The 27,982-nt window shown below is 35.6% G+C and overlaps 1 protein-coding gene across 1 annotated transcript; it reads left to right on the plus strand.

Moving 5' to 3' along the window:
- The first annotated feature begins 10,991 nt into the window (after nucleotides 1–10,991).
- LOC141359597 (uncharacterized) lies at nucleotides 10,992–15,495 on the plus strand. The gene is made up of 7 exons (XM_073862313.1): nucleotides 10,992–12,925; nucleotides 13,182–13,283; nucleotides 13,521–13,638; nucleotides 13,740–13,823; nucleotides 14,028–14,162; nucleotides 14,595–14,767; nucleotides 15,400–15,495. The coding sequence occupies exons 2-7, from the start codon at nucleotides 13,281–13,283 to the stop codon at nucleotides 15,493–15,495; spliced, it is 609 nt and encodes a 202-aa protein (XP_073718414.1). The 5' UTR covers nucleotides 10,992–12,925; nucleotides 13,182–13,280.
- Nucleotides 15,496–27,982: the final 12,487 nt, after the last annotated feature.

Below are 27,982 nucleotides of genomic sequence, written 5' to 3' on the forward strand. Positions count from 1 at the left end.
CCTAGTTCTTCTCGTGCACACTCTGTTTACAAGTTGCTGTCGGCATTACTCATACATTAAAATGTTTACCATGTCTGCTCGGTTCGTGATTTGTGCCAGGGCTAGCATCGCTAATCAGAGCTTACATCAACTTTTACTAGCAGTGATTTTAAATGGATTTCTCCTGTCAGAATGATCAGAATGATTGACAACTAGGATGACCAATAATCTTGATTAACCACCCAGAAAAAGCAAATCCTATACCTTTAACAAAGTTGACTGCAAAACCCTCTAAGTGCATGCAAAAAATCGACTTCTTTTGACCAGACATGTTGATAGATCACGTGACATACGTCGTCATAACAAGAAGTTATGATGATGTTAAACAAGCGCAATTTAACCACAAGGGACAGCTGTTTTATATATGTATTTGCATTTGAATAGAGGCACGTTACCGCTTTCGGGCATTTTTGAATAAAACTACACCCCTCCGTCGTCTTTTTCGTTGAATAACTCCTCTCCTGGGGGCTCACAGGATAACAAAGTGTCAATCCAATGAACACTTTGGGATCTTGCTGGAAGTAGTAGGTCATCAAGGTAATTTTTGTCTACTGTTTTTCGAATACTATGAATTTGGACAAACTACTCGCCTCTCCTATATATAATATGGAAGTATGCTGTTTCAGACGCAAGTCCGAATTCATTCATACTATCCATATTCCAGTGGCGGCTGGTGACTGCTCTTCCGAGGATGCGCTAATTCAAAATAAGTGTTCGGAATGTCACGTATGTGGTTCCCTTTTCCAAAATATGTGTCCTCACGTTCCCAAAATACACGCTAGACACTTCCTTAACAGTAAACTCTGATTTCGCATGAGATTATGCGAGTATCTGGCAAACGCGAGCATCTCTTTTCAAGTTCAAGGCAGCAGTACGCAGTATGCAATTTCGGATGCAGGCTTTGTCTGTCCTCCATGAAGTTGTACAGCTTTCTCCATCTACACCACATGCTTTAAATATATAGCTGTTATTCCTGTCATTCAGCATCAAATTTGGCAAGAGTATCTGAAAATAAGAATTATAATGGCTCAACAAAAATTTATTTCGCTTCAGCATTTTTTTTTTTAACAGAATCACCTGTTACACTGTAATCTTTAATTCATATCTCTCTTTTATTCAAGACTCAGACACAAAGCACAATGAATTGGGCTGATATCTTCTACCCTGAAAATCCTAAACTGAGGGAGACGCTTATCCGCAGAAGTCAAGAGGTCGCAGAACTGATGAAGAACAACTTTCGAGCCACAAACCAACTCATTGAGATTCTTCGAAAACACTTGAGATTGTGCTTCAATCCAATTACCCTGAACGAGAGAGCTACCCCTTACGAAACAAAAATATATTGCAGTATATTGGAAAATATCATGTAATATATTAGGCAACATATTCCCAGATATGGGATTTAATATTTATATTTTCCAATATATTGAAATATATGCATGAAACATACATGTATATATGATACAAAATATATTGCAATCAAGAACAAAAAGGGCACTATATTTTTTACATGTAATAGTTTGTCTTTATATGCTTTGATATATTGCAATATATGCATAGACCATACATGTATATATGAGACAAAATATATTGCAATCAAGAACAAAAAGGGCACTATATTTTTTACATGTTATAGTTTGTCTTTATATTGCAATATATGCATGAAACATACATTTATATATGATACAAAATATATTGCAATCAAGAACAAAAAGGGCACTATATTATATATATATATATATATATATATATATATATATATATATATATATATATATATATATATATATAAAATGCTCGAGTAGGAAGCTGAGATTCAGGCACGAAGAGAGGACAGGATGCGTAACAGACACCAGCAACAAGGAGGCTGATAGATAGGTCCTGACCTATGATCCTGACCCACACTCCTAATCAGTAGGTGGTGGTAATGCCACTAAAAGTTGTTTGCCAACTGCCAGTAAAACTCAAGAAGAAGAAGAAGGCTGATGTCAGCAGGCTCCAAGGAAACTTCAAGTTTTAAAAGGTATATAAGTTTTCAGAGCTGGTGCTTTTCAGTTTTTATTGCATCTCTGAGAGATTTTTGTGAACAACTTGTTGTTCTGCTCCACAGATGCTGTTTTAAAACAGTTTCCTATAAGGCCAAGGAAGCTGATGTCAGAAAATCTATCAACAGTAGAATCTGCAAGCTAATGGCATTAAGACACCAGGTGAAGAGCAAAAGCATGGGTATGTAAGTGGTTTACATCAGTGAAGAACCAAGGTGGACTCCTGACCAGGATAATGGACTGTTCTTTTGGCAAATTTTTTTTTTCTTTTTCACGGTTCCCAAAACTTCTTGAAAGTTTGTTTATTATTTATTTGTTCATTATTGTCTGTGCATTTTGTTTATTGATATTGTCTTTATTGATATTGTCTTTATATTGTATAATGACACTGCTGAAATTTTGAAATGGACATTGGTAATTTAAGTTGCTTTAATTTATATTTTGTATATTTTTTGTTTAATGGCACTCTTTTAAAATGTAATTTATGTAAATGCAATGCAACACATTTATGTAATGTAATGTAAAGCCAATCACATTTCCTTTGACTGACCATATGCAAAACCTCTTGTGGTTTTAATAGGCCTATAGAGCTCTGTACCTCAAATTGGGTTAAGTATCTGTGCCTGATTAAAAGAAAATAAAGGTGGCTTTTGATAGATTACCCATCAGTCTGTGTTAATATGTGGTGTAAATGTTTGTATATTGCAGGTTGCATATTTAAGTATTTATATATTTTAGATGTTTCATGTACATATACAGTATATATCCCAAATATATTCATACATTGTATGTGCATGTTCTCATATATGTACACATATTGTGCATACATTTACAATAAATATGTACATATATTTCCATCTAATTTTAAATATATGCAAAATGTATTCCACAATATATCAAACACATATCTACATATATATTTCCATATAGTTGTACATATATTTGAAATATATTCTACCATATAGTAAACATACATGTGACACTATATCTGTACATGTATTTTTAATACATATTCCCATATATGCACATATATTTCCCATCTTATTTTACATATATTTAAAATGTATTCCACAATATATTGAACACATATCTACATATATTTCATGTATATTTCCATATAATTTTACATATATTTGAAATATATTCTACCATATAGTAAACATACATGTGACACTATATCTGTACATATATTTTTAATACATATTCCCATATATGCACATATATTTCCCATCTTATTTTACATATATCTAAAATGTATTCCACAAGATATCGAACACATATCTACATATATTTCATGTATATTTCCATATAATTTTACATATATTTGAAATATATTCTACCATATAGTAAACATATATGTGAAACTATATCTTTACATATATTGTTAATACATTTTCGCATATAAATCAAAATATAATATTGCATATATTTTTAAATATATAAACACATATATTATATCCATGTACAATATATTGAAAGTGGCAATAATTTGTATATTTTGCAATATACTGCAATATATTACACATATATAGAATATATGTACCATCAATATATTATTCCATGTATTGCCAATGTATAATATATTGGAAAATGGAAAGTAAAATAATATATTACAATATATTACAATATATTTCAAGTAATATATTGATAAATATATTTTCCTTTCGTAAGGGACTGTTAAGGCCAACTGCGATGTATTAATTCAACGCGTCCGTGAGATCCAGGCTCAGCTAGCGAAGATTGACGAGAAGCTGATGAAGGAGCTGGAACCTGACTTATATGAGAAACTGAAGAAAAAAGATCTGTCTACTCCTGAATGTGCAAAAGTTTCAGGAGTTCTTCGTGGAATTCAATGTGGTTTGGCAGGCTATGCAGCCTCTTTTGTACTCAGTTGGTTATTTCAAAACGTAGCGATTCTGGCAGGCATGACAGGCACATGTTGGGTCATTGCAACAGGGTTATTAGGCGGTGTTGTCTTTGGGGTGCTATTAATGGGGATCGATATGATTATTCAGGCCATCCTAGGGAGTATTGAGCGTGATCGGCTTAAGCAAGCTCTTAAAGAGTATGACAATGCTTTAAAGGATTTCAGGCCAGCTTCTATAAATTATACAGAAAGCATAACCAGAGTCAAGCTAATAATTGAAATTAGAGCGGAAATGACCTTATTTTCTTAAACATCAACATCATGTATGATTGTTTATTTTTTGTTGTTGTTTATATTGACAGAAATGTTTGCTTGAATATTAAGCAAACAATCTACACCTACTGCATGACTATTCAAAAATATGTGAATTTAAATGAAAAATTGAGTAAATATGCAAAATGTAGACAAACGCTTATATATTTGAGAAGTTGAATACTTAAATAAAAGCACAAGTGTCATTTAAACTAAACATCCATCTGTCTTTCCTTATTCAGATAAATAAATTGTTTAACATTTCTAATGGCTCCTGAATCAACACTTTAAAGGGATATTTCACTTAAAGGGACATTTCAGCTGTAGAAACATTAATCTTTATTGAAAGTGGGTCATATTTGTAGTCGAAATGTAACATAAATTTAGAATTTTGTGCCTATTTGACAGAGAAAAGACAGAACGTGACTTCAGGGCACATTTGTATGGAAAACTACAACTCCCACAATGCACAGCTCTACAAGCCACTCCCATTAATCGGAACACCACTCAGATATGCTATTGTGTACATAGTTAGTAAAACAAAGAAAATAGAAACACTCACTTTATAGTCAGACGTCCGTTTATCCCTGCAGGCTTTGGCTGTCACTTCCAGTTTAGGATTCTAAAATATGTATCCAGGACCCCGCTGTTCATATACGGTGCGAAGCTTGGGTAGGAACAAGCATATTCAGTTTCTGATTTATTTTTGAGAGTGCTTGGCCAAACATGTATAATCCCAAAGAAGAAAATGCCGCATACTGCACACAAACGCATCCACCGCACAATATGTATACTGGCTCAGCGCTTGTGCTGGTAAGCCAAAACACATATGTACAATAAACATGCCCAAACATGCGCAAAGTACCTCTTCTTGCAAAATCTGAAGAACAAAAGATATTCTTCACGTGACTTATCCTAATGTATCAGTAGTTCCTGTTATTCTGTGGATTTTGTTTATCTGTACTCAATCCCATAGTGGATTTCCGCTTTGCCACCCTTCCTGCTGAGGGATGATCTCCTTTTCTGGCATATCTGTTGCAAGTTAAATTTAGAATTCAGTATATGAATAAATGTTTTTAAAGAGTTACATAGACTGAGACCAGATTATACGACTGATCTTATTGTGCTACACTCCTCCCAGATGTCTTTGTATATCTCCAAACCTTTCACTGCCTCAAAATTGTAAAATGGATTATTATTGTCTTCTTGATTTTCTACCTCTGAAAACATCTTTAAAACCAGTCATAAGATGTGAGAGAAGACATTCGGTACTTGTTTGGTTTAAACTGATGTATCTCTGCATCTATATAACTTCCATCCGTCCACCCATCTAAGAATGATGGTGCTTTAAAGCCACATAGCAACAGCAGTTTTAAAGGCCTCCTCTGGTCATAATGTTTGTAAAAGTTTTAGTATAAGCAAGTAGGTACTCAAGGCAACTGGCGGGTCCTTATTATCCATGATGCAAAGCGGAGTAAAATCACTGAAGCAAAACTGATAAAAGTTGTTTATCAAATACAAGCTACTGTTGTATATCAAATATACTATGCTATACTTGGGGTTCCCACGGGTCCCTGAAATCTTTGAAAGTTTGTGAATCTAGGGAAACAAATTCAAGGCCCTGGGAAGTTTTTGAAAATATTCATACATAGATACAGGCCATTGAAAGTGCTTGAATCTATTTTATGCAAGAAGTTTTCTGGAAAAAATCCATATTATTCCCTGTGTAGTGTAGGATAATATCATAAAAATTCTAGACTTTTTAAGCACACGTGCTAAACTGTTCACTTTAAATGCTTATATCTTCTGTATGCGAATGTTGATTCATACCAAGATGCTTTTTTGCATTGTTGTGTTTGACACATGAAAACGTCTCGGGTTACGTATGTGGGTGATTCTCACGAAAACTTGGTTTGAAAAATGTCAAGCATGGAAATGTAAAAATTGCTTAAATTTACTTTTTTTCCCACCAGACATTGAAAAACAAAGTCTGGAGTAAATGGAAACATTAATTTAAAAACTTTTACTTATCATTTAACACTTTTTGTAACATAATTTAAAAAATTAGTTCTAAAAAATCTCATTACCGCAACAGTCAGAAAACATCAACACTGACATATTTTCAAAATGACATGACAAACCTGAAAGAACATCATTTGGAGATTCTGCACATGCATTTAAAATCAAAGTATTATGCTTCTATTAATTAAATTAACATTTAATAAACATCTGTTGCGGTAATGATAATCAAAATGTCGTGTAAGCATTCTGACAAGACAATATTTCAAATTAACTGTAAAAAAATGATCTTACCTGGTAGCCATCTTCAAGTAACTGGTCCATGTGCTTGGTCACTCAAAATCAAACTTTATTAAAATTCTGTATGTGTGCTTAAACTGTTCTCAAAAAGTGTTGCGGAGGATGAGAACATCAGGCATGGACACATCATTTTCCTAATTTTTCTTCATTATTATTATACATGAATATTCAGTAAATATATTTTCTGTCATCTAAAGTAGTCTAGCAAAACATCCATTTTATTTTTTATATTTTTGTGTTAATTTGATTAAATTACAACATAACGCATGTTCAAACACAGCCGGACACATTGCGGTAATGAGAATTTCAGCAGAAAATGAGATAAATTTTACAATTATAAATTCTTATGTTGAAATCACACATTGTACAAGGTAGAACACAGTATTGTATTAATTCTGATGCTTTTTAATGTAACTATATTACACATTTTAAAGCTAAAATCATTAGTGCCATGGTGTTTCAATGGTTTCGTGAGAATCACCCATGTAACTGTTGTTCCCTGAGAAGGAAACGAGACGCTGCGTCTCCCTTGCCATATTTTCTGCCCCCTGTCTTTGTCGTTAAGCCTCACCATTGGTTAAATTTGATATACACATTCAGACGCATTTACCCCTGGAGGCGTCCCCAAAGTGTCACCGCAGTGACGCAGCGTGAGTTCCCTCAAAAGGAACTGTAACAATGTATCTTAACCCTTGTGTGGTGTTCGGGTCTGTGGGACCCGTTTTTAATGTTTACTGTAAGAAAAATTATGTAATTAATTGTTGTTTCAACCTCAGATTCATTGGCCTTGGCTCATTTTCTATGAAGAACATAAAAATAAACAACTTTATAATTACTGTACATCGTGTACCCCCCCTACACATTTATATTACATATGTGGTGTTCGGATCCACTGGACCCGGGGGTAATACAGTTTTTTACAATCACTTTGCTACTATTTTCAGAACCTTGATGTCATTTTTCACAACTCTAGACACAAAACTCACAACCAAAGATCAAAATGCACATTTTTCAAAACTCTTAACTCTTTTCTCAATTGCTTGGATACAATACACATAAAACTTGGATCATTTGTTCATTCAACCAAAATCACATGTTCAATATGACACAACTTAACATCAAAGTACTACTGTTTCAAAAGGCTATTCACACATCACATTTCAAATAAGTGTCTATTCATTTTCTTACAATGATCTAACTATCAATCAATACAACTGCCCAAAATGATAAGTAACTGTTGCATTATTCGTAATAGTTGTATGGAAACAGACAAAGAATCTTCCATGTTTACTGAAAATCATGAAAGTTTCAAGATAATGAGGTTCATTGTAACCAATAAGCATGGAGCATGAACCAATTATCACTGCACTGTATAGATGCAGGCCCTTGTAATTGCTTGTCCAATTCTGCCAACTTGTTACTGATGATTGAGTGCAGATTGTGAAATGATGTGACCTATGTTGTGATTGTACTGTAGTGTTTTCATCAATACATTACAAACTTTGTTCAATGATTCCAATGTGTCTGTCGTATTCTCTCTACTACTGCAGAACTTTTACAGATATGTATTTGCTCTACATGTACCATAATGAAATCTGTATCACTAATTTTGTTCTACAATATTTAATGATTGTACAAACAATGACTTAGTGAAACTATCAGTTGCTTGTGTGTGGGTGATCTATAGTTATGTTTCCATGGTATTTCACAGTAAATTTGTGTTTTGAAACAATGATTGTGCAAGTGCAAGATGTCTTTAAAGATGTGAATGCACAATGCAATGTTTTGAACACTAGACAGCCTGTGTTACAAGTGATTACCGTTTTGAGTTTTGTATCTAGAGTTGTGAAAAATGACATCAAGGTTCTGAAAATAGTAGCAAAGTGATTGTAAAAAACTGTAAGAATGTGAAAATTGAATTTGCTATGTAACTTTACTCTGTTTTTCTCCTATCTGCGACTCCTGTGAGTGCATGAGTGTGTTTGTATATATGTCTGTACATATGTGATGGATGCATGTCAGAGTTTTGTCCTTCTACTCTTGCTGTAATGCCGCAAGCATCCAACATGTTATATATCAAGCATGAACACTTGTCTGCCCCCACTGTCCCAAACACTTTACCTTCTGTCTAACAGGAACCATTCTACATTTTACCATTATATCCCTTACAAAAAATAACCATGGTTTTACTGTAGTAAAAGTGTAGTAAAAAAAATGGGTTTACCACAAAACCTGGTGTGTGTGTGTGTGTGTGCGTGCACGTGCGTGCGGCCGGGTAATTATCACGTTGTGGGGACCAATTGTCCCCAAAAAGATAGGAATACCAGTATTTTTGTGACCTTGTGGGGACATTTTGATTTCCCCATGAGGAAACAAGCTTATAAATCAAACAAAATGATGTTTCTTGAAAATGTGAAGTAGTAGAAGGGTTTCTGTGATGGTTGGGGTTAGGGAATGGGCAACCCAGGCTCATTGGAAATACGTTACTCTGCCTACATTTTTGCAAAACCTAAAATACGTAGCTGAAAGTACATTTCCCTGTGAAACGTCCACTAGAGGCGCTATGTGGTATAATACAGCGAGTCATACTTGGCCCGTATCAGATGCATGTTTATTAACGTTTATAAAAGGGACAATATTAATAAAGGATGTTCAGACTTGTCAGCATACACTCATTTTGACATCAATTAGTAATTATTTCCATGTTTTTGAGGTGCCAAGAGCAAATATCTTCTGGATCGCACTTCCTAGAGGTCATCGCACTTACTCGAAGTAAGTTACCGAAAGAGTATGGTATTGCCTCGCAAACGGAACAATTTATAATAAAAATGCATTTGTATGTTTTCGTTTTGTGTGTTTTGATGAAATTAAACGGCAGGGAATCGCACAATAATGATATCGCGTTGATTTCGTAATACGTACCAAACCGCACAAAACTAACGTTATATGGCAAACTATTCTTGAACAGCCAGACCAAATATTTTACATGGGTCTACGTGTCTCACTACCGAGCCTCGAGTAGGCTATGAGTTGTAACTGTTAATCCGAATAGATAATATCAAAAGATAATAAAGTTTTGCCAGAACGTAACGATATGTACGTTTCAGTCAGGTGATTGTTTTATGTACTCGGTGAAACGTACAGCAAGTTAGTGAGCAGTGGACACCCGGCTTATGGTATTGCCTCGCAAACGGAACAATTTATAATAAAAATGCATTTGTATGTTTTCGTTTTTTGTACAGAGACTCGAGTAGGCTATGATTTATCTGTAACTGTTAATCCGAATAGATAATATCAAAAGATAATAAAGTTTTGCCAGAACGTAACGATATGTACGTTTCAGTCAGGTGATTGTTTTATGTAAGTTACTCGGTGAAACGTACAGCAAGTTAGTGAGCAGTGGACACCCGGCTTCAATTACCCTGGTACAAAAAATATATTTTATTGACCCCCATAATCTCAATTGATCTGTTTTTTTATGACCCGGATCATATTTATCTGGCCATTCAACTGGGTTTTAAATGTTAATATTCCCTCGCGGTCTGATCTCAAATCAGCTAGCGCGGTCTGCGGTGAGTTAAAGAACGCTGCAGGTTCAGTAACATTCAGCGGTGAGTTTACGCTCAAATGCGGGTAAAACAACATTCAGAGAGGAGTTTTATTAAAACAGCGATCATCTGCAGGTAAAACAACACTCAGAAGTGACTTTAACAACGCTCCACGGCGCGTGAGAGTAGCATTTTAAGCGTTTTCTGCTCATCTAACTGTTAGCTTTGATTACCATGCTGGATGGTAAATAATTTTGGCTCGTTGATGTTAACAAATATAGATATAAATATACATTTTACTATACTTCGATTGTGTTTGATTAATTTATGTTTTATATGATTATTAATTTGTTTATTTAAAATCCTGTAATTTAATAACTCTGACGTCATTGAACGTCATTTTTTTATCGTAGTTGACCTTTGCATTGAGTATGAAAGTTAAGGGGCAGTCTGATGTCTACTCTACTGCTAAAAACTACTAAGACCAGCATTAGCTGGTTTTAGCTGGTCTCCCAGCTTAGTTTTAGCTGGTATTGCTGGTGTAGCAAGCTGTGTTTTGGTCACCTTGACCAGCTGATCCACCAGCTTGTAGGTTTGCCAGGCTGGGAGGACCAGCTTAAACCACCTTAAACCAGCTACCAGCTTATGGTGGTCTTAGCTGGCTTTTCCGGTAGGGAATATCAAAATTAGATAACTTAATTCAATAAATTGTGTCGTGTAAAAGTTAATCCTGCAGCAAGATACGGGGAAATGCAAGATTTTCAGTAGTGATATACCTATATTACACTAGCTCGCAACTAAGTTATTATGTTGGCTTGTGTGCGTGAGTGCGTGTGTGTATTGTTGGTTGTTTGTTTGTTTTCTGTTTGTGTCCTTCAAATTTGCAAGCTTCAAACTCTTTATACCCCCACCACCACAAACAAACCAAAAACAAAGGCACTTTTAATAGTCACATGTGTTTTGTTAAACTGTACTTGTCAGTCTCACTGTAGCACTCTCTGTTTACATTTATATCTGTTTTATCTGTTGTTCTCTTTGTTGTGAGTCTTTCTGTCTGTTTGTGTTTCTGCCCATCAACATGTCCATCCATTCAGAGCTCCAATATCATCTCATGATCTTGGATAACTTGGTTGATGGTCAAGAACTGAAGATGAGCTCCAAAGTCCTGATGACACTCTTAATGAGCTGCAAGAAGAGGAAGCAGCAGCGCCAGTGAAGACACCTGAGCCGAGGGTGCATTAGAGAAAAGAGACATTGATGGGAAATATTGTCTATGCAAGGTCAAGCAGTAATCAACCAAGGAAAGGTCAGTATTGTTTACATTTTAAAATATATTTTTAGGATCTACACTGTTTGGGTACTTGCAGGTGTATAAAATTAATGAATACTTCTACTTCTAAGGGGCCAATCACACCAAACGTGTTTATGGCAGTTGTAGACTCATTTTTTGAATGATATTCTATGGGCAGTGAGCGTTATGCACACTGTTTATTTGCGCCGAACGCCTTGCGCCGAACGTGCTGTTTGAAGGAGCTGAGAGCGGAAAAGCGTCCGACGTCATTCGCATCTTTCCATTCTCCAATCGAATGAGGGGAGAGGCGGGCCTTCCGTTGTAGGTACGGGGTCACTCACTATCTCCTGCATGTTTGTGCACTCTCACCCCGCATCAAGGCCAGAGCAAGTGCCCTCTTTGTAAAGTTTCTGCTAATATCTGTCATAACAGCAAAAGAGCGCTCACGCTTCAATATTTGATTGACATGAGAGTTGCATCTGTGGTTGCCTAGCAATTTGCGCCCTTGCGTTTCCACACATTTAAAACGCGTTTGGTGTGATTGACCCCTAAGGCTATTGTCAATAGCCAATCAGATGCTTTCTTTATAATCGGTTCTATTTGAGCTTTCTTATTTGCTGTCATCATCTGCATGACGCATAGATATCCATACAGTTATTGGACTGTTAACATAAGGGTTTGGGAAAATTAAGTGTTCTAGTTTTTCTCTCAAGCTTTAATGTTAAACAGTGAGCTTGCACCATTACAGACTGTAACCAGACTGTGCCACTAGCCTTGGGACAAGTTGGAATTTGTAAATATGTATATTATATTGTATGTTATATATAAATGTTGCTTTGTGTTGTTTTAATCCTCTTAAGCAGATCACATTCGGAACACTGATCCTCCCAATGTTCTTGACACTCATTGTGAGGTGGGCTTTGCTCCAGAGACTGTTGGTGTACTTCAGTGTGTTTAAATGATCATTTATATCTGTACATATACAGAATATGACAGTGGGTTATAATGTAAATAAATACATAGTTTATTTTCTTAAATTAGCATGAATACTGGACCTTTTACACATGAAGTACACTTAGATGCTGTAAATATATATGTATAAAGAGAAATATAAAAGTATTGTTTTTGTATACTATTTTAACTATTTTAGTGTTTTCTACAAGATCACTGAACAATTTCTCAGAGGCATCACCTCCTGGAACCCCAAGAGATCCTCTTCTGGCTTCCTCAAACTGGAGCACACGTCAAAGTCTCTTTTCAGAGAGGTGGAGGGCATAGACACCCCGTCTGCTGAACACGGCTGTGGCACAAGAAAATGTTTGTGGGAGAAGTCCAGCTGTTATCCAGTGTTGTGACTGTCGACCTCGCCCCTTCTTCTGTGCTGAATGTGACGTCATCATGCACACCAGACATGTCCTCCATAGCATAGATGCCATGACTGCTGAATTCTTCCAGCCATTGCCTTTAACAACTGTTGTGGTGGATACGGCTCTTTCCCATTGTGGTAAGTTTTGTGTACGTACATCATATATCATTTTCAGAATAGTTAAGCTACAGTAATATGCTTTACTATCTCAATTATACCTTTTTGTTTGATGTTAAATGTATGTGGATACACCGTGTCAGTCAGCATTTTAAACATGTACATTCTCATGTACTTTTTCAACAATGTGCTTCACCACTATTGATCCATTACAATCTTATATTACTCAGTCAAAAGAAATGATCTTAATTGTCCTCTACTGTATGATGTTTTTCAGTGCGGCTTGTACTTGTGGAAATGCCTGACAAAATCTGTGGTTGTTCACCAGAGTCATTAAGGGTCTGTCCAGGAAAGACAATTGCTGTGGTCACAATTAATGGTTAGAATGTAAAGAACTTTGTTTTGTCCTGTTAAAGCAGAATCTTAAATATCTTTTCATACTTAATTCCCAACAATTTAGCATAGATGTGAGCTCCAACACCTTCTTAACATTCATTTCCTTTTAGTATTTCATACCAAAGCCCATGATTTTAAATGTGAGGTAAGGAAAAGTTGCTGTGTGATAGAAAATAAATTAAACATCTGGTTCTTTCTTTCTTTCCTAATTTTTAACCAGGTGAAATGGAGTATGGCATATCAGGATGTTGCTGGATTAACACTAGGAGAGGAGGTGGAACACTGCAATGCCTTCCTCTCTAGGATCGCAGTGACCACAAAACCCAAGTCAAAAGCAGGTAAAACAACTGCACTAGCAGGTGCAATACTGCACTAGTTATATAATCATATAATTAATAGGGGGAATAAAATGGTGACAAAATATTTTCTGTGTTTGCAGGATGCTCAGACCTGCCGACCCTCATGGCCATGGGCTGGAATCAGCAAAAGTTTGACAATTTGGCCATCTCGCTGATATCAGAAGGTAATGACATCAGTAGAGTTTGTGGTAGATGTTTTGAATTGTGTGTTAGTAGTGTTTGAAGCTGTGCATTAAAGATTTGGTTTTGTTTCTTGCTATCTGTAAATGTTTGTCATTGTAGACCAAAAAAGCTCTGCAAAACCAGTTACAAAACCTAGAGGCCATGAAAACCCAATGACTTAAGACTTTCTCATAATTGCATTCCAGACTCTGTCGATCTAAGGACTGAGGAGGAGCAGAAGATTCTTGTTGCAGAGATGGACCATCATTGGAAATCTCTTTCAGCTTGTGCTGATGCCCTCGGAGAGCTGTCCTGCTTGCTTTCTAATGAGACAATGAAAAGTATGCATTTGTAATATATGGCATAATGGCAATGGGTATTTTTATTTTGTTGTTAGTAAGAGTATAACCTATTAACTAAAATCTGCTAAAGTGCACATTCACATAACTATATATAGGACATGTCCTCTCTAAGCATTGAAGTAACAAGTAGTAAAAACACAGTAAAATATTACAATTTCCTTTAATAAAATAGTAATATTTTACTATGCTCTTACCTTAACTTGGACAAATTAATACGCACATATCTTCTAAGTTGGGATCTAAGGGATTTTTTTACCAATAATTAATACCTGTTTTTTCAGAATGTATCATATTAGGATGATGCTGTAATTTGGTCTAGTAGAGGAGAACAATGATGTTTTCCTTTAAATACAAGTACCTCAAAGTTGTGCTATGTTTTCTAATGACATTATCTGCACTTTGATATTACAGTGGCAAAACCTGAGATGACACCTGGGAGCCTGCCCGCGAATTCCAGCACAAGTCCCCACATCCCAACCAGCTTTCAGCATGACTGCCTACACCTGTACATTATCAAGCACCCTTCAATTGTTTATTTTTGTCTTTACTTGCTGTTCTTTATTAAAGTTTTTGCACAGTACCCAGTCTCTTTTAGTGTTTTTTTTATTTTGTATTTTTTAAAACCCTGTATTTGTCATGAACTCTACACAGCAGACAAGAAGTGTCCCATGCAAGATCATAAGGTAAAGAGTTAGTGCTGGTTGCCATTATGAAATTCCCAAAGGCATTATATTTAAAGATTTTTGGAGCACTGGTTTAATATAGGTAAGTCTACTTAAACTATGTGGAATGCCAGACATGAATAATACCGCACATATGTTAAATTACAATATTAGATAAGAGTTACTTTAACGTTTATAATTGTTATTAAAAAAATAATAATTTACTTATATTCAGAGTAAAATAATGAAAATGTATTAGTTCATATTTAAAACAGTAATTCAAACATATTTTATTTTTGGATGTTTCTTTAAAGGACAGAAAATATATTTTTGATAGCAGCCTGCATGCTACAATAACTTTATTTAATTTTGTAAGCAAAAATTAAACATTTGGAAATATTTTATTATTTATTTCACATACAATACATCTGCAACAAGTTACCTTTAGGCTTATACTATTGAAATAAATATTTGCTTAGATTACTGAGAAAACTTTTCTGTTTCAGTTAAGTCTGTGTTTGTGATATAAATAAACATTATAAATGTACCTATAGCGATTTACAGCCGTGCTGATCATTTACATTCAGGAAGAACGTGCACGTGATAACCATATAGACACGTGTGACGTTTCCTTGCCGTACACGCTGTGATTGGACTAACTTTATTCAAAAATAATAAGTGATCCGTTTTGCAAACTTTGTTTTGCCGTTGTTGTGACCTTAGTAATACTGTCAGTTATTGTTAGGTATTGCTATGTTAAAAGAAATTACCCGTTTATCGAGATCCTAACCCTAACCCTATAATGTAACTACAGGCTTCAATGAACTACAATTAACAGCGCCATGTTTCCCCGTCCCATCGACAGAATGACAATGGCTTATGGGCAATGTAGTTTTAAAACGTTTAGTAATGGAATTAAATAAATACAATCTTTAATGAACAAAATGGCATGTAAATATGTTCATTGTAAAAATCTCTATGACATATTTAAGAGTTAGAATGAAATTTGATATTTTACTGTGAGTACTGTTTAAAATGCTTTTTAACAGCTTTCCATGTATGTCAGAAATCTCTGTTCAACATTATTTAGTAAACATATCATAAATAGTTGTCCTATCAATTTTCTCTTTAATAAACTAATCGGACTTTGCTATACAGCCATTTGAAATGTGCATTATTTTTGCATTTCCATGGGTTGTTACATGGGCCCCTGGGAGATGAAGGACAGTAAAACCTACACAGGTGTACGCTCTTCATCATGGATAACAATCTGTGCTGAGTGACATTTTTATCAGAACAATATTTTTATTTTTATTTCCCTTTTCCAAATTCATATCTTGATTGTGTTAGGTTTTGCTCATATTGTGAGACTATGTAATCAGAATTCAGAACTACAGTAACAGTTGAAGAGAAACATCTTTTATAAATATTTATTTATAACAAATAAATGCTTGAACATGACATGATTTTTTCATGCAAAGGACAAATGATCAGCAAATTAGTTGCCAATTCATTTATCAATTGTTTCTTTTGAGACTTTTTGTTTATAACAATATTTTATAAGCTCTCGCATGTGATGCCAAGTAATCTAAATGGCAGTGGAATATAAATTGAAAATCAGATGAAAAAAATGAGATACCTAAAATATCTACTACAAAATAGTGGGTGAGAGTGGGGCACAACGCTTTTTGGCTTTGGCTCTATCATTCAAAAAATATTTAAGTTAGATGAATCATTTTTTTACACAATCAACACACACACCTCTGCTACAAATGAACACTTAAAGTTTGTTTGTGAGACCTACCATTATCATACAATTACACCGAAAGTTACAGGAGGGCAAACATTACCCCCTAGGTGGGGTTCATTGTTACAAACAGAGGGTTTGTTGTAACACCTGCTAATTTTTTTTTTAAATTCAATAAAATTCTGTCTATAACCTAAAGGTGGATATTGTTTATATATCTGCCTATAATAGATATCCACACATTCATCCATCCATCATCCTTCATCTAACCATCCTTGTATTATGCATTAATAAATAGAAATATATATATTTCAAAAGGGCTGCACAATTAAGACAAATTAATCATAATAGTGAGTTATTTCCTCTGATATTGTATTAACAGTTATCATTTTGATGAATAATATTTACATTGTTTTCATTTCATTATCATTGTATACCTGAGGCTTCATTGTAACACTGTGTGAAAACTAACCCAGCTTTGTAAAATGTTTTTAATCCCAGCTATCAGTTACTAGGACTTGCTGACATGTTTCAAATGCTGTTTTAGGTAAGACGACAGTGATTCAAATAATATAAGGTTGGATTTGGTGACTTACACACCCAACTCAGAAATGGAAAAAAACTTCCATGCTTCCAAAATCTTAACCAAAACACATCAAAACTTTTCTCAGGAGATCTTGTAACAGTAAGAGAAAAAGACCAAAAGCACAGATTGCTTGGCCCTGTATAAATATGTAATACATTTTCATTATTTTACTCTGAATATATATGTAAGTAAATTATTATTTTTTTAATAACAATTATAAACATTAAAGTAACTCTTATCTAATATTGTAATTTAACATATGTGCGGTATTATTCATGTCTGGCATTCCACATAGTTTAAGTAGACTTACCTATATTAAACCAGTGCTCCAAAAATCTTTAAATATAATGCCTTTGGGAATTTCATAATGGCAAACAGCACTAACTCTCTACCTTATGATCTTGCATGGGACACTTCTTGTCTGCTGTGTAGTTCATGACAAATACAGGGTTTTAAAAAATACAAAATAAAAAAAAACACTAAAAGAGACTGGGTACTGTGCAAAAACTTTAATAAAGAACAGCAAGTAAAGACAAAAATAAACAATTGAAGGGTGCTTGATAATGTACAGGTGTAGGCAGTCATGCTGAAAGCTGGTTGGGATGTGGGGACTTGTGCTGGAATTCGCGGGCAGGCTCCCAGGTGTCATCTCAGGTTTTGCCACTGTAATATCAAAGTGCAGATAATGTCATTAGAAAACATAGCACAACTTTGAGGTACTTGTACTTAAAGGAAAACATCATTGTTCTCCTCTACTAGACCAAATTACAGTATCATCCTAATATGATACATTCTGACAAAACAGAGGTATTAATTACTGGTAAAAAAATCCCTTAGATCCCAACTTAGATTAATTAATACACACATTCACGAGGCGCTGTACAAAACTTAAAAAGCATGCATTGAAAAAAGATATGTGTGTATTAATTTGTCTAAGTTAAGGTAAGAACATAGTAAAATATTTAAATTTCCTTTAATAAAATGTGTTTTACTACTTGTTACTTCAATGATTAGAGAGGACATGTCCTATATATAGTTAGTTATGTGAATGTGCACTTTAGCAGATTTTAGTTAATAGGTTATACTCTTACTAACAACAAAATAAAAATACCCATTGCCATTATGCCATATATTACAAATGCATACTTTTCATTGTCTCATTAGAAAGCAAGCAGGGCAGCTCTCCGAGGGCATCAGCACAAGCTGCAAGAGATTTCCAATGATTTCCATCTCTGCAACAAGAATCTTCTGCTCCTCCTCAGTCCTTAGATCGACAGAGTCTGGAATGCAATTATGAGAAAGTCTTAAGTCATTGGGTTTTCATGGCCTCTAGGTTTTGTAACTGGTTTTGCAGAGCTTTTTTGGTCTACAATGACAAACATTTACAGATAGCAAGAAACAAAACCAAATCTTTAATGCACAGCTTCAAACACTACTAACACACAATTCAAAACATCTACCACAAACTCTACTGATGTCATTACCTTCTGATATCAGCGAGATGGCCAAATTGTCAAACTTTTGCTGATTCCAGCCCATGGCCATGAGGGTCGGCAGGTCTGAGCATCCTGCAAACACAGAAAATATTTTGTCACCATATTATTCCCCCTATTAATTATATGATTATATAACTAGTGCAGTATTGCACCTGCTAGTGCAGTTGTTTTACCTGCTTTTGACTTGGGTTTTGTGGTCACTGCGATCCTAGAGAGGAAGGCATTGCAGTGTTCCACCTCCTCTCCTAGTGTTAATCCAGCAACATCCTGATATGCCATACTCCATTTCACCTGGTTAAAAATTAGGAAAGAAAGAAAGAACCAGATGTTTAATTTATTTTCTATCACACAGCAACTTTTCCTTACCTCACATTTAAAATCATGGGCTTTGGTATGAAATACTAAAAGGAAATGAATGTTAAGAAGGTGTTGGAGCTCACATCTATGCTAAATTGTTGGGAATTAAGTATGAAAAGATATTTAAGATTCTGCTTTAACAGGACAAAACAAAGTTCTTTACATTCTAACCATTAATTGTGACCACAGCAATTGTCTTTCCTGGACAGACCCTTAATGACTCTGGTGAACAACCACAGATTTTGTCAGGCATTTCCACAAGTACAAGACGCACTGAAAAACATCATACAGTAGAGGACAATTAAGATCATTTCTTTTGACTGAGTAATATAAGATTGTAATGGATCAATAGTGGTGAAGCACATTGTTGAAAAAGTACATGAGAATGTACATGTTTAAAATGCTGACTGACACGGTGTATCCACATACATTTAACATCAAACAAAAAGGTATAATTGAGATAGTAAAGCATATTACTGTAGCTTAACTATTCTGAAAATGATATATGATGTATGTACACAAAACTTACCACAATGGGAAAGAGCCGTATCCACCACAACAGTTGTTAAAGGTAATGGCTGGAAGAATTCAGCAGTCATGGCATCTATGCTATGGAGGACATGTTTGGTGTGCATGATGACGTCACATTCAGCACAGAAGAAGGGGCGAGGTTGACAGTCACAACACTGGATAACAGCTGGACTTCTCCCACAAACATTTTCTTGTGCCACAGCCGTGTTCAGCAGACGGGGTCTCTATGCCCTCCACCTCTCTGAAAAGAGACTTTGACGTGTGCTCCAGTTTGAGGAAGCCAGAAGAGGATCTCTTGGTGTTCCAGGAGGTGATGCCTCTGAGAAATTGTTCAGTGATCTTGTAGAAAACACTAAAATAGTTAAAATAGTATACAAAAACAATACTTTTATATTTCTCTTTATACATATATATTTACAGCATCTAAGTTTACTTCATGTGTAAAAGGTCCAGTATTCAAGCTAATTTAAGAAAATAAACTATGTATTTACTTACATTATAACCCACTGTCATATTCTGTATATGTACAGATATAAATGATCATTTAAACACACTGAAGTACACCAACAGTCTCTGGAGCAAAGCCCACCTCACAATGAATGTCAAGAACATTGGGAGGATCAGTGTTCCGAATGTGATCTGCTTAAGAGGATTAAAACAACACAAAGCAACATTTATATATAACATACAATATAATATACATATTTACAAATTCCAACTTGTCCCAAGGCTAGTGGCACAGTCTGGTTACAGTCTGTAATGGTGCAAGCTCACTGTTTAACATTATAGCTTGAGAGAAAAACTAGAACACTTTATTTTCCCAAACCCTTATGTTAACAGTCCAATAACTGTATGGATATCTATGCGTCATGCAGATGATGACAGCAAATAAGAATGCTCAAATAGAACCGATTATAAAGAAAGCATCTGATTGGCTATTGACAATAGCCTTAGGGGTCAATCACACCAAACGCATTTTAAATGTGTGGAAACGCAAGGGCGCAAATTGCTAGGCAACCACAGATGCAACTCTCATGTCAATGAAATATTGAAGCGTGAGCGCTCTTTTGCTGTTATGACAGATATTAGCAGAAACTTTACAAAGAGGGCACTTGCTCTGGCCTTGATGCGGGGTGAGAGTGCACAAACATGCAGGAGATAGTGAGTGACCCTGTACCTACAACGGAAGGCCCGCCTCTCCCCTCATTCGATTGGAGAATGGAAAGATGCGAATGACGTCGGACGCTTTTCCGCTCTCAGCTCCTTCAAACAGCACGTTCGGCGCAAGGCGTTCGGCGCAAATAAACAGTGTGCATAACGCTCACTGCCCATAGAATATCATTCAAAAAATGCGTCTACAACTGCCATAAACACGTTTGGTGTGATTGGCCCCTTAGAAGTAGAAGTATTCATTAATTTTATACACCTGCAAGTACCCAAACAGTGTAGATCCTAAAAATATATTTTAAAATGTAAACAATACTGACCTTTCCTTGGTTGATTACTGCTTGACCTTGCATAGACAATATTTCCCATCAATGTCTCTTTTCTCTAATGCACCCTCGGCTCAGGTGTCTTCACTGGCGCTGCTGCTTCCTCTTCTTGCAGCTCACCAAGAGAGTCATCAGGACTTTGGAGCTCATCCTTCAGTTCTTGACCATCAACCAAGTTATCCAAGATCATGAGATGATATTGGAGCTCTGAATGGATGGACATGTTGATGGGCAGAAACACAAACAGACAGAAAGACTCACAACAAAGAGAACAACAGATAAAACAAATATAAATGTAAACAGAGAGTGCTACAGTGAGACTGACAAGTACAGTTTAACAAAACACATGTGACTATTAAAAGTGCCTTTGTTTTTGGTTTGTTTGTGGTGGTGGGGGTATAAAGAGTTTGAAGCTTGCAAATTTGAAGGACATAAACAGAAAATAAATAAATAACTAATAATACACACACGCACTCACGCACGCACACAAGTCAACATAATAACTTAGTTGCGAGCTCGTGTAATATAGGTATATCGCTACTGAAAATCTTGCATTTCCCTGTATCTTGCTGCAGGATTAACTTTTACACGACACAATTTATTGAATTAAGTTATCTAATTTTGATATTCCCTACCGGAAAAGCCAGCTAAGACCACCATAAGCTGGTAGCTGGTTTAAGGTGGTTTAAGCTGGTCCTCCCAGCCTGGCAAACCTACAAGCTGGTGGATCAGCTGGTCAAGGTGACCAAAACACAGCTTGCTACACCAGCAATACCAGCTAAAACTAAGCTGGGAGACCAGCTAAAACCAGCTAATGCTGGTCTTAGTAGTTTTTAGCAGTAGAGTAGACATCAGACTGCCCCTTAACTTTCATACTCAATGCAAAGGTCAACAAAAAAATGACGTTCGATGACGTCAGAGTTATTAAATTACAGGATTTTAAATAAACAAATTAATAATCATATAACACATAAATTAATCAAACACAATCGAATTATAGTAAAATGTATATGTATATCTATATTTGTTAACATCAACGAGCCTCTGATAAAAATTATTTACCATCCAGCATGGTAATCAAAGCTAACAGTTAGATGAGCAGAAAACGCTTAAAATGCTACTCTCACGCGCCGTGGAGCGTTGTTAAAGTCACTTCTGAGTGTTGTTTTACCTGCAGATGATCGCTGTTTTAATAAAACTCCTCTCTGAATGTTGTTTTACCTGCAGATGATCGCTGTTTTAATAAAACTCCTCTCTGAATGTTGTTTTACCCGCATTTGAGCGTAAACTCACCGCTGAATGTTACTGAACCTGCAGCGTTCTTTAACTCACCGCAGACCGCGCTAGCTGATTTGAGATCAGACTGCGAGGGAATATTAACATTTAAAACCCAGTTGAATGGCCAGATAAATATGATCCGGGTCATAAAAGAACAGATCAATTGAGATTATGGGGGTCAATAAAATATATTTTTTGTACCAGGGTAATTGAAGCCGGGTGTCCACTGCTCACTAACTTGCTGTACGTTTCACCGAGTACATAAAACAATCACCTGACTGAAACGTACATATCGTTACGTTCTGGCAAAACTTTATTATCTTTTGATATTATCTATTCGGATTAACAGTTACAGTTAACTCATAGCCTACTCGAGTCTCTGTACAAAAAACGAAAACATACAAATGCATTTTTATTATAAATTGTTCCGTTTGCGAGGCAATACCATAAGCCGGGTGTCCACTGCTCACTAACTTGCTGTACGTTTCACCGAGTACATAAAACAATCACCTGACTGAAACGTACATATCGTTACGTTCTGGCAAAACTTTTTTATCTTTTGATATTATCTATTCGGATTAACAGTTACAACTCATAGCCTAGTCGAGGCTCGGTAGTGAGACACGTAGACCCATGTAAAATATTTGGTCTGGCTGTTCAAGAATAGTTTGCCATATAACGTTAGTTTTGTGCGGTTTGGTACGTATTACGAAATCAACGCGATATCATTATTGTGCGATTCCCTGCCGTTTAATTTCATCAAAACACACAAAACGAAAACATACAAATGCATTTTTATTATAAATTGTTCCGTTTGCGAGGCAATACCATACTCTTTCGGTAACTTAATTCGAGTAAGTGCGATGACCTCGAGGAAGTGCGATCCAGAAGATATGTGCTCTTGGCACCTCAAAAACATGGAAATAATTACTGATTGATGTCAAAATGAGTGTATGCTGACAAGTCTGAACATCATTTATTAATATTGTCCCTTTTATAAACGTTAATAAACATGCATCTGATACGGGCCAAGTATGACTCGCTGTATACCACATAGCGCCTCTAGTGGACGTTTCACAGGGAAATGTACTTTCAGCTACGTATTTTAGGTTTTGCAAAAATGTAGGCAGAGTAACGTATTTCCAATGAGCCTGGGTTGTTATATAACCTGTTTACTGTTGTTTGCCCCCTCGTGGACTTTTGTTTTGTTAATTATTAAAGTGTTTTTTGTTTACCCCCAACATCGCTTGCTTTTCGGTTTATTTGTCCGTTGTTCCTGACACACAGTACAGTTGTTGTGCAGTTATCGCTGCATGCAGCAGTGGTTTGTAAAGTTTTAGCAAATGATGATCTCAGTTCCTTCTTTTTAAAAATCAGGTCAATGTGAAGAAAAGCCTGCACATATCAAGTACTTACTGTACTAGCACCCTCCCCAGATCAGTGAATTAATAGAGTCTGAAACGTTTTTAAGGAATGAAGTCATTTCTTTTTCAGAAAGCAGTGGGTGATAGGAAAAGCAAAATCTTTAGGTTAACCAGGAGTTAAATTAGGACATTGAAGTGTTTTCACAAACACACCTAACAAAAACATTACAGATGTGCATCTTGAGACAAAACAATGACACTTATATGTTTTAAGATTTGTCAGTGCAAGCTGTTTTCTGTTACGACACCTCAAAGAGAAATCTTAATGTTGATAGACTTCAGCTCTGCCTCGCTTTAACATAGCAACTTTTTAATGTTAACACATTCTAGATTCTGACCAGAATAGCCCCTATACCCTTCCCAGATAGCACACGTACGTCGCGGAGACGTCTGCTAAATATCGCTTCATCTTCTGTAGATCGGCCGCGAACATTGAAAAGTAAGACGTCTGCAATATCTCTGCAAGACGTCTTGGCGATGTCTTGAAACATTCGAAATTTTTACGAGCTGCATACATCTTCTGGAGATCTTGAATCCGAGCAAACGCAGACGAATCAGCTGACCGAAATGCTCAACTCATTTCATTGTTTACACTCATTTCTTGTTTAATTGTATTGAACACAAACAAAAAGATTGAAAAAAAAAAACCCTCAGCTGCATATAATTAGCCAGTTTTTTTAAGAGTTTTGCATTTAATTTGCATTCATAAAATATAATTATTATATACCCTACCTCATATCACGTGTAATATAACATGAAATCATACCCTTATTTGCGTTTAGTCCAGTTTCACTTGCAGTTTCTTTTGCAGTTCTGACGAGACGCCTGCATATAAATTGCGTTCATGTTTTAAGTGCAGAATAAGACACATAAAGGTACTCAAAGTACCTTGTACACAGAAATAATCTTACTGGCAACATTTTAACAAATACACTGTAACCAATAATGGACAGCAGTCTCTGCACCGTTCTTTAACATATATCTATATAGATGAAGAAACCTTATACAATGTTAAAACACATTATACATGTATTCATTTGACCAGGTATTTCCAGCATCACAGAATGAATTGTTTCGACAAGTTTGTTTACCAAATTCAATTTATGAAACCTATGTGCTGAATGTTCATTACATCCAGAACTTAAAGCTATGACATTTACTACCTGCTCATTTAATCACTGCAAAAGACCCAGAGCTGATCATGACACTTTACATTTTAGACTTTGCATGTTCTACATAAAGAAGTAATTCTTTAAAAATGAATGCATTTATAATAACCCTAAAAATGAAAGCATTAAAAACACTGTGATGTAGTAAGTGCTGAAAGTACCATGTGACACTATGAATATAATCACAAATAATGGACACTGTTACACAAGACTTAGATGCAACTTTAATTACAATACAACATTCGGTACACCAGGGGATTTTAAATTGTGTGTCAGGAGGACCTACTTGTCCGTCACACAGTAGGTTAAGGTGTGTTGCACACCGTAATGATGCAACAACAGTTTGGCCAAATTAATAATTAACAATGACAATGGTTTTATAAGAATATACCATAAAATATTTGGTATTGCAAATAAACTTATATTTACTTTACATTATGAAATATTATGAAAATAAAATGACTCCACTGAAAGAGAACAAATGTGTTTTACCCCATTTAAAAATGTATATTTAAAAATATTTTAGTGGGTCTAGAATAGATTACAGTTGTCTAATAGGTTTTGAAATGAGAAGTTTGGAAACCCCAGCTTTACACAATACTAGTCTCAGTTAAAGTTAAAGGAATAGTCTACCCTTTTGCCATATTAAACTATGTTATTACCTCAACTTAGACGAGTTGATACATATCTATTGTGCACTGTACGGCGCGTCGTGAATGTGTTGGCGTTTGGCCTGGCCCCATTCATTCCTATGGTACCAAACAGGGAAGCCACCAAACACTTTCGTGTTTTCCCTATTTTAAGACTGTTACATGAGGAGTTATACCAGTAAGTATGGTGCCACAAAATAAAACTTTTTTGGTACCATAGGAATGAATGGGGCCAGGCCAAATGCTAACACACCCACAACGCGCTGTACGATGCACGCATTGAAAAAAGATAGGTATGTATTAATTCATCCAGGTCGAGGCAACAACATAGTTCAATATGGCAAAAGGGCAGACCATTCCCCTAATATTAAGTTGTAATATAACTGAAATAAATACCATTTGCAATTGACAGACATTAAATTGAACTGATGGCAGATGAGGTATGGGGATGATGCTGGGCCAGAGTTGAATCTGTGCATCTTAGTAGATCAGGGTGGTTCATCCTTAAGTGCTGCATTAAAAAGAGAAAGGATCTAAAAAGAAAAGAAATTAAATATTTCTCCCAAATCAACATTGGACTATCAACACTAAATTAATAATGCCATTACATGCAAACAAACCTGTCAACCGTCAATATATAACAGATACTACACACCTGTTACCAATACATCAAGATTCTCCCAACATTTTAGGGCTAGCTTATTACCACAGTTCTGGCTATTCTTCATATTCTGTGTGGTGGTTAGTTTGCAACAGTGACAAAAATGAACTTTTCATTAACATTACCATTTGTTCACTTAAGCTGACTTCCAAGAGCACAGTTATCTAACACAGTCTACTGTAAGTGTTTTTTAACATTAAATATAGATTAATTTTTTTGAGAGAGATACAAAGGACAAATGTCTCTGCTTGCTGCCTTCATCCGTGTGACCAATCAATGGTTGTGTTAAAAACATGATAATCAGGTGCTAACAATTAGGTGAAATATTGTGCAGTGTTACAGACAACTCTGATTTCTGATGTTATGTCATTAAATATCCTACCTCCGACCTCAATGCATTCCAGTCAATCACGTATCACATTTGCGTGTTTACCACATAATGAGACGCCAGGAGAAGTTTGTGCTCTTGTGCCAATTATGGCAGAAAACGGTTACTGGATAATTTAACATTCATGTTCATCTATATTACGTGCTCTTTAAAGTTTGTTTGCAGTTCATGTAAGGCTGTGAAAGGCTAGCCACCACCTTGTCTGCAATGTCAAATGACGCATCTCGTTGAGGTCGGTGTTGATCGATCTGGTCCAAGTTGAGAGGTCGGATACTCCACTTTGTTTCCTGTTCCTGACTTCTTACGGGTTTAAGGTCAATAATATCCAACATCCAAGTTGTCTCGAACACAGCATTAGTTCATAGACTCCAGTTCAGTTCTATCTGTAACAAAAGAACACAATGAGACCATCATCACATCAGACAAAGCATTTCATTTATATAAATTGCACCCAAAGAAAAACCAAAATATTAAAAACATGACAGATCAAAATCTTCATTTAAACCCAAAGGGGACTAGCCTGGTAATACCATTCTCTGCTACTTTGCTTGAGCGGAAGTACAAAGTCTGATGTAGTCAGGCTAAAAGGGGACATGGTCTTTAAATAAAACACCCAAAATGCCCCTTTTTTTAAGAGTTTTTAATATCTCCACCACAGTAAGAATTCATTTCTTTCTCAATACTTAAACATTAAAGGTCACGTTTTTCCTGATCCCATTTTTCAAACTTTAGTTAGTGTGTAATGTTGCTGTAATAGCATAAATAATACCTCTAAATGATAAAGCTCAAAGTTCAAAATGCAAAGGTCAACAAAAAAATGACGTTCGATGACGTCAGAGTTATTAAATTACAGGATTTTAAATAAACAAATTAATAATCATATAACACATAAATTAATCAAACACAATCGAAGTATAGTAAAATGTATATTTATATCTATATTTGTTAACATCAACGAGCCTCTGATAAAAATTATTTACCATCCAGCATGGTAATCAAAGCTAACAGTTAGATGAGCAGAAAACGCTTAAAATGCTACTCTCACGCGCCGTGGAGCGTTGTTAAAGTCACTTCTGAGTGTTGTTTTACCTGCAGATGATCGCTGTTTTAATAAAACTCCTCTCTGAATGTTGTTTTACCCGCATTTGAGCGTAAACTCACCGCTGAATGTTACTGAACCTGCAGCGTTCTTTAACTCACCGCAGACCGCGCTAGCTGATTTGAGATCAGACTGCGAGGGAATATTAACATTTAAAACCCAGTTGAATGGCCAGATAAATATGATCCGGGTCATAAAAGAACAGATCAATTGAGATTATGGGGGTCAATAAAATATATTTTTTGTACCAGGGTAATT

The sequence above is a fragment of the Misgurnus anguillicaudatus genome, chromosome 23 (genome assembly GCF_027580225.2).
Source record: "Misgurnus anguillicaudatus chromosome 23, ASM2758022v2, whole genome shotgun sequence".
Taxonomy (NCBI): domain Eukaryota; kingdom Metazoa; phylum Chordata; class Actinopteri; order Cypriniformes; family Cobitidae; genus Misgurnus; species Misgurnus anguillicaudatus.